The following is a 7,754-nucleotide window of genomic DNA, read 5'->3' as shown; positions in this document are numbered from 1 at the left end:
TTTCACTTTTTGTCATGTTGACAGCAGTCCAGCCTCTATTCTCACACACGCACGCACACATAAACGCACGCACGCACACACACACACACACACACACACACACACAAACACATACACACACACACACACACACACACACACACACACAGAGTAAACAGAGCCTTTCAAATGAGATGTGTGTGTTTTAGCTCGACATGCGGGAACCAGACCAAAGATCTTGTTTTCCTGTATATCAGGGGGGAAAAAAAAGAAAGAAAAACTGTCATGAAGGAGATTCATTTTAGACATTTAATGAGGAAGAATTGTGGAAAACTTAAAACACAAATCTGGATAACTTGAGGGTTTGGAGGTAAAGTGTGTCACTGTGTATTAAAACACTGGTAAATAAAAGAAAATCAAACATTTTCCATCAATTTTCCCACATGAGGGGCTTTTTAGTTGGACTGGGGATTTGTACTGGCAACCAGGACACCCCCCCCCCCCCCCCCCCCACAAAAGGAACCCCACCCCCCACCCTCCCCTGGAATCATCTCATTAAGAAATTCTCCGTGTATAGTGTTTATAAAAAGCCCCTGTTCACCCCTGTTGATGGATGGAGGCGCCCTATCGCTGCTCTTCCTGCTCACTCCCCAATAATCTCTCTGCCACTGTTTCACAACCGCACACTGTAACACCCCCAAACACACCACACACACACACACACTTACTGAACCCTTGATATGTTCTCTCCTGACCCGACTTCCTCGGTGGGTGGGCCCTTACTGTTAGCAGCGTGCGGGGCTGCATTATGTGTGTGTGCGTGGGTGGGTGGGTGTCACGAGGGAGGAGGGTGAATCTGCTAATGAAGAATAACAACATGGCTGTCAAGGCCTCCCAGGGGCAGGTCAAACACAGTGGCTGGGTCCTTGAAGCCAAAGGGTCAAAGGTCATCATTAAGGCTGAGAGCAGACCTTGACCTCCACAAGGGCTGGAAAAAGTGGGAGGTAAAGAGAGTGAACTGTTGGGGAGGCCAAACTCCCAGAGAGGTTTGCTTCTCAAGAGCAGTTACGATAAAATTCATAAATCAGAGCAAAGAAAAAAAAAACTGTAACAGCAGTGAAAGAAATGGAATAATCATAAGGAGGAACAGAGAATGTGTTATTTATTTGTTTAATCTTTACAGTACACTGACCCACAAAATAAATTTTAACATTTTTTTTTTAAGTACAAAACCAATCTACCCGTCAAAATGTGCAAAACGATGAAAAGTAAAAGGTTTGAATTAGTCAAAGAAGGGAAAATCTGAGAGGTGACTTTTATCACCAGTGCAATCAAAACTGGTCAAGCAGCTGCATGCGATAACAAACAGGAAAATCCAACCGTAAAATCACAAAGATAAAGGTAGATAAAATACACAATAAAAATTAACGCTCCACATCGTTGTTGTTTTTTTCTTTGGATTATGGCACTCGGTATAACCGTCTATTAAAATGCACTAAATAGAAATATCACTGAATTTACATGTGCAGAGAGCCTGAAAAACAAAAGCTTCAAGTTACATGAGGTATTCTGAACACGCTGAACCAGATCAGACGGGCGTGCACGCAGTGGTTCGGCCGACTGTCGGAAGTGTTTGGCAAATCCATTTCAGAGACGCCTCCGCGCTCCGGTCCCTCCCGTCGGCAGGTTCCTCGCATCTCCGAGGGGCCGATCAACAAGTTCAGAGACTCCTCCTGTGGCGCAGCTCCGACGTGCACGGAGCACCTTCGTGAGCAAGTTTCTTCCACTTGATGCGAATCGAGCAGCCGAGTTACACGTGCCGTTGTGAGCGGTGGTCCGGGCCGGTCCGGTCCGGGCCGGGCCGGCCTGCGGTTTTGTGCGCACCTGAAAACCCGAGCAGCGAGGAAAAACGAATGATTGGGGAACAAGAGACATGAATGCTCAGCGGCCGGACCGACACTCGCAAAAACGCGTGTAACGAAGGAGCCGATGACGATCGAACCACGAACACTCGCTCACGAAAGGTCCTCTGCGCTCTCGGCAGGTCACGGTGCTGCGCTCCATCCAAGCGCAAAAAAAAAAAAAAAAGGAGCAGTCTCAGGTTATTTATCCACCCTGTTGTACGTGCACATTAAACATTAAACATGAAACTGAGCGCTCAGGCGAACAGGAGTTAACCAGGCCTCGAACCGTCAACTGTCCCTTTTAAAACTTGAACTTACCCAGCACATCAAAATCAGCTGGATTCAAGAACTTCACTCTACTCGGCAACAAAAAAATGAATTGTAAACGAAAGGGTGAGCGCATAGTAAATAAAACTATGAAACTATAAGTGTAGTTTTTGTTTTCATCCCGGAGTTGGTTGATTTGGAGGATTCCCCTGGAGGGGAGTGGGTTTGCTCCGAGTCCCACCGGTACACACTCAGTGTGTTGGTCTGCCGCCGATCAGAGGACTCGTCTCGTCGTGCTCGGCGTCCGGCCGCGGTGGGGAATTACGGTAAATTATGAACTGGACCGAGATCTGAATCATCGTGTTGAGGAAACAACAAGAAAAAAAAAAAAAAAAAAAACTGAAAAAAGAAGTTGTTTAACAGAAAAACAGGAAGTGTCAGAGAAAAAAAAATAACCCATTATGAAGAGCAGGATATAACTGTTATGTTCAATCTAAGTGTCACAACTGGACTTTATTGTTGTCTTTGGATAACACTTTTTTTTCCATGACCTGGATGACAGCTATTTTAATTTCTTAAATGAATATTTGCCCACAAAATGATGAGAGACTTTGTTGTTTATAAATTAAAGAAATTAGATATATTTCTAAAGCTTTGAATTTTGACCCTCTTAGTTGTTTGCGTCACAATCTGTGCCGTAAAAATTGAAGAAAAATCATTTCAGATTTGGAACAACACTTAACTGAATGTTAGACTTCTTTTTAATGCTTCTTCTTCTTCTTCTTCTTTTCTTTTTTGAATTGCAAACAGGCGGAGCATCACCGCCACCAACTCTCTCTGCGGTTCATTCGGTGCGATGCATCTTCCGCTGAGCAGAGGATCGTTGGATGTGGTCGCACGTCCTGCTATTTTTTTTGGCATGCTGCATTTCACACACTATCTATTGGGACATGCTAAATGTTTTTCTGTCATACTAAATGATATGGTAGTATGGGTTTTTGTACGCACAGTTAGTTTACGCATCATAAATATAAATATATATAAATATTGTATCATATTGACCGTACAGATATGACGGCCGGTTTCAAACTTCTCATTGAACTCTGCGACAGAGAAAAGAAGCGCATTTCCCAAAATGTTGTGTGTGAGCTGGCGTGAGGTCAAAAGGGACCCAACAGCATATTTTTACTCCTTGGCTACCCAATAAACTACAGATGACAGTAAGAGCAAAGCTGGATGATAAATTTAAGATTTACTTATAACCACGTTTAGAGAACCAAATTAATCCTACTATACGTTTAGTAAAACCTTTCACCTGCTGCTTTTGTGAGGTAGCTTAATAAAAAAACTGCACCCGCCCCGGCATCATCAAGCCCCACGCTTCTGCATTGTCCATGTACATATATCCATATGAAAACAAAGCAGCAAGTAACTTGATACTTTAAGTCTGCCACTAATGTGGTGAAAACAAACGGTGAACTCCGGGGGCCAGCGGGGCGACTCTTGGAGTCGTGTTTCTTTGCTGGTGGCGAACCAATTTACCTTTGATGCTGTTCGTTGTGCTTCCACACACACAGTCATGAGACCTAAACCCGCCTCCAACCCAGCATTGTCTAAAATGTAGCTTGTAGGCGGGATTAAAGGGGCACCAGCGGCGCGTTTTCCTCGTTCAAAGGATACAATGAGGTCCAAGGTGAGGGTGCCGAGGCTGCCGATGAGCCAGGGCAGGTGATGGATCAGGTAGCTTTTCTCGGTCTGGCCCTGATCAGGGTTCTTCAGCAGGACACTCAGGCCGTATGTAGTGTTTCCCAGGATGACCAGCGCAAAGAGGAAGTAAGACAATCCCCCCGTCGACTTCCTCTTGAACTGCCGGGAGATGAGACATCAAGAAGGGAAGTGAGCAAAAGATCAGACAATGTTTCAGACATTCCTTCTATGGAATGGGTTCATATTATTTCATCCTCCCGTGCTGTTGCGTGTCTCTCTTATTATTTTCCCATAACTGTAAATTACATTTTTAGGGCGAAAGCCCTGTTGTTTTTCGTAAAAATGTTCTTAGTCGTTCGACGTTCTTCTTCTTACGTAAAGTGATTTGCCTTTTTGGAGGCTTTATCATCTTCAAAACCTCATGAAAGTGCATACACACATGTCTCCCGGCGACAAATTTCGTATTCAAGTGGAGTAGCGAGTGGGCGTGGCCAAATGGCTCGAGAGCGCCCCCTACAGAGATGCCCCGACGGCCACATTTACCTAAATTCACCAAATCCGGTGGACACGTGTATCACACCTGGACGCACAAAAAAGTTACATTGCACCGTTACGTCAACTCGACAGGAAGTCCACCATTTTGAATTTAGTCGCCATTTTGGGTGATTCTGACACGTTGTACTTTGTCGAACTCCTCCTAGGGATTTTGTCGGACCGACTTGAATTTAGTTTCTATGGATAGAAAACATGTTTGGGATTAAATCTTATCAAAATAATTTGTTTTCGTCGATGCGTGTGCCCGTAAAGAGGCGGCCATTTTGAGCGTCTCGCCATGAAACTAGGAGTTGCTTTAAATCTTATGTACATGGACCGACCTTCTCCAAACATCACAGGTATGATAACAGCCCCGCCCTGAAGACCCCTGTGGGGTAATATTCGCTTATAGTCATAGCGCCCCCTGTTGGCCACCGGAAATGACACTTTTCATACTTTCACATTCTACGGGGAGACGGCGCGCGGGAGTGCGAGGGCCCGTACATCACTGCTTGCAGTTTTAATTTGTCTTTACTCTTTGAAACCCACTGGATATCCGACACTGTCTTTGACCTCTATGTCACATTTCATGTTTAGTATTGATTGTACAAGACTCGACTCGACTAGATTTTTCTTAAAATAAGTGCATTTAGAGAAAGACTCTGAAAGTTTGCACTACACAGCAATGTTGATGTAATATTGTGATGAAAATACTTGTTCTAATTATCCATGTTATCCACTTATTTATAGTATTAGCATACAGATTTGCATCGGTTGATGTCTACTGCCTGCCGTATGCAGCGTATAGTACTAAATAATTGACACAATAGTAGCAGAGGCCACTTTGTCATACTCACATTAGTGTACATCTGTGGAAGTCTGGAACAGAGGTAGAGCACTGACGACACTGACCCAATGCAGAAACCAATAATCTGTTTCGTGGTAAAAGCCTGAAGTGACAAAGTGGCAGATTCAACATTAGAACAGCAAAAAAAAAAAAGCCAATCATACATTAAAAACTTCACCTCCTTCAGATTCAATTTAGCAAATGGATATCAGTAACATTAACCTTGATGTTGTGTTAAAATACATATTTTTTTAATGCTCTTGCAACATTGCTTTTGAAACTTTGATGCCAGTAAAGCCCTTATAAATTGAATTGAATCGAATTGAATTAAAAAGAACTTACTTGGATGGAACCACTCTCAGAGGTTGAGAGAAGAGAGCGACTTCTGAACCCAGAAGAAATCATTTCCTGTCGGGTTCCAACCCCGGGGAGGCGGGAGAGGCTTGTGGTGAAGCCCAGGACGCAGACTACGCCCACCACGTGTAAAGCCGTCCTGCCTGATGAGAGAACACAACATCTGGGTTCACCATCAGTACTGAGAAAGACATCTCACCACATTCCAATAGACAAGAGTTACTGCCTCAAAGGTCGCCAGAAAAGGAACAAACTCCGCAGCAATATGAGGCATGTGATGACATCTTTACAGGTCGCATGGATTACCCTCTTCCTCTGTCAGGACTCATGCTGGATCTCGGCTCATCAGCAATGATATAAATAGCAGATCCACTCAGCAAAGACAAGACTGGTCTTAGAAATAAAGGTTGTAACAACTGAATAATTCAAGATTATGACGACAGTTTTACTGTTGGGGATAACATGAACAAAGGTCAATATCTGGACTCTGGAATGCAAATAAGGTACTGAAACTTACAAAACAAAAGGGAGATGTTTAGTTCATGTGGACAATTGAGTAGTAGAGCAAAAAAAAAAAACACTCACTTTCAGCTCTGTTCTTTATCTTGTAGTACATATACATGCCCAGCATCACCAAATCTGCCAGCACGTAATAGATTGCTGTATATTTCTGTATGACGAGGAGAAAGACACATTAAAACAAAAGTTAGATTTTCTTCACACAAATTTGTATTTCATGTGTATCGTTTGAGCAAAAGAAAATGCTATCTGTCTATTTCTGGGCAGGTCATTGTTGTGCTGAATCAATTATTCTGTTGATAAAATGGTCGTTAACATCTTGAATAATCAATTAATCATTTAAATCACTGCTCAAGAAACAAACAATAATTACCTGGTAAGAGCTCTAAAATGTAACACTTTGGTATTGTTTGTCTTAATATTACAACACATACATTTTTGTTTTTTAAATCAAAAAATGATCATCTTAAGACATAATGTCTGAATTTAAACAATTTTAATGAGCATTTATCACTGCTTTCAACATTTTATGGATCACCAGTTTGGCCTGTACGAGACGATTTATAGATCAATTGATAATATTCTTGTCATGGAAGAAACATTCCAGTCAGGCAATCATTAAAATCCCGACAAGTCACCTGGAGCGGAAGCTGATCTGCCAAAAAGGAGCCGACCAGGTTGCAGCTGTCGCCCGCCAACCACAGCAGCAGAAACCAAACAGAAATAGCGCTGTCCATATTCCCTCTTTTATACGAGCTGTAATACTGTCTGCAAGCGGAAAGAACAGACAGAATTATACATAGAAACAGCAAATGCACTCTGGGAGGTACAGACACAACAACACAACAACACAACAACACAACAACACTTACGGAACTGAAGATATCATGAAACAGAGGATGGACAGGAGGCCGAGGTAGACGCTGGCCATATCCCGCGCATCCTGGGCACACTCCCCGAGTCCGTCCCAGACCCATTTGGACCCATTGGGACACAAAGTAGTGAAGTTTCCTGCAGTGGTCCATCCAAAGGGGTTGCGTGTGAGGACTTCATCTGACCGCATGTTCTGTCGGGGAGAGAAATCTTCAATTCAAAGTAACTTCCATCTTCGGCTCTCACAGAAACACCAACACAAAGGTGATGTTTGCGTGGTGCCTCAAAGAGAGCATAAACATCTCAACCGTGTGGAACAGATGTGGAGTTAGCACAGCTGCATCACGCAGTCAAAAGAGGCCATATGAACATCAAAAACAACTTCACATCCGGATCACAACTGTCGACTTACATGTTTTCACCTCAACGAGGTCGTAACGGGGTCAAAGGTCGTGGAAACTGAACCCGGTATAAAAACAGCCTGATTAAACCAGATTTCTGTTGTTGTTCCGCTGATTACATCAAGACAGCGGTGACTCAGTGAAGTGGAGGTTTGAGTAATTACATTTATACACCGAGCGACGCTTTGAAACTGTGTTTTCACACAAAATACACTCAACAAAACCCCGAAAATACAACAAAAACTACCAAATAACGGACCCTTGCAACGCGTATGTAGCTTTTACGTCGAAAACACCAACAAAATACCACACTGGACATGAATAAAGCATCAAATGAGTCTCGCCTGATGGAGAGTCCGACCGAGTCCT

The 7,754-nt window shown here is 43.2% G+C and overlaps 1 protein-coding gene across 1 annotated transcript; it reads right to left on the bottom strand.

Moving 5' to 3' along the window:
* Positions 1-1,136: 1,136 nt before the first annotated feature.
* On the bottom strand, positions 1,137-7,754 carry slc66a1 (solute carrier family 66 member 1). The gene is made up of 8 exons (XM_069141301.1): positions 7,397-7,754; positions 6,984-7,177; positions 6,750-6,879; positions 6,178-6,262; positions 5,581-5,735; positions 5,249-5,341; positions 3,831-4,016; positions 1,137-2,500 (listed from the first exon to the last, which is right to left on the bottom strand). The coding sequence occupies exons 2-8, from the start codon at positions 7,172-7,174 to the stop codon at positions 2,402-2,404; spliced, it is 939 nt and encodes a 312-aa protein (XP_068997402.1). The 5' UTR covers positions 7,175-7,177; positions 7,397-7,754; the 3' UTR covers positions 1,137-2,401.

This window comes from Embiotoca jacksoni, unplaced genomic scaffold, assembly GCF_022577435.1.
Source record: "Embiotoca jacksoni isolate LCO1_2020_lvr unplaced genomic scaffold, fEmbJac1.0.p SCAF_9, whole genome shotgun sequence".
Lineage (NCBI taxonomy): Eukaryota > Metazoa > Chordata > Actinopteri > Embiotocidae > Embiotoca > Embiotoca jacksoni.
The sequence above is the reverse complement of the archived record's forward strand: the minus strand, read 5'-3'. Positions and strand labels throughout refer to the sequence as shown.

What these genes read in the sequence shown, in the direction of transcription:
- slc66a1 (XM_069141301.1), bottom strand. Translation starts at nt 7,174, where the DNA reads ATGCGGTCAGATGAAGTCCTCACACGCAACCCCTTTGGATGGACCACT. An exon ending in CAGATCAGCTTCCGCTCCAG is followed by an intron (nt 6,263 to 6,749) that starts GTGACTTGTCGG and finishes CTCGTCATACAG; the next exon opens with AAATATACAGCAATCTATTA. An exon ending in CTGAGAGTGGTTCCATCCAA is followed by an intron (nt 5,342 to 5,580) that starts GTAAGTTCTTTT and finishes TTGTCACTTCAG; the next exon opens with GCTTTTACCACGAAACAGAT.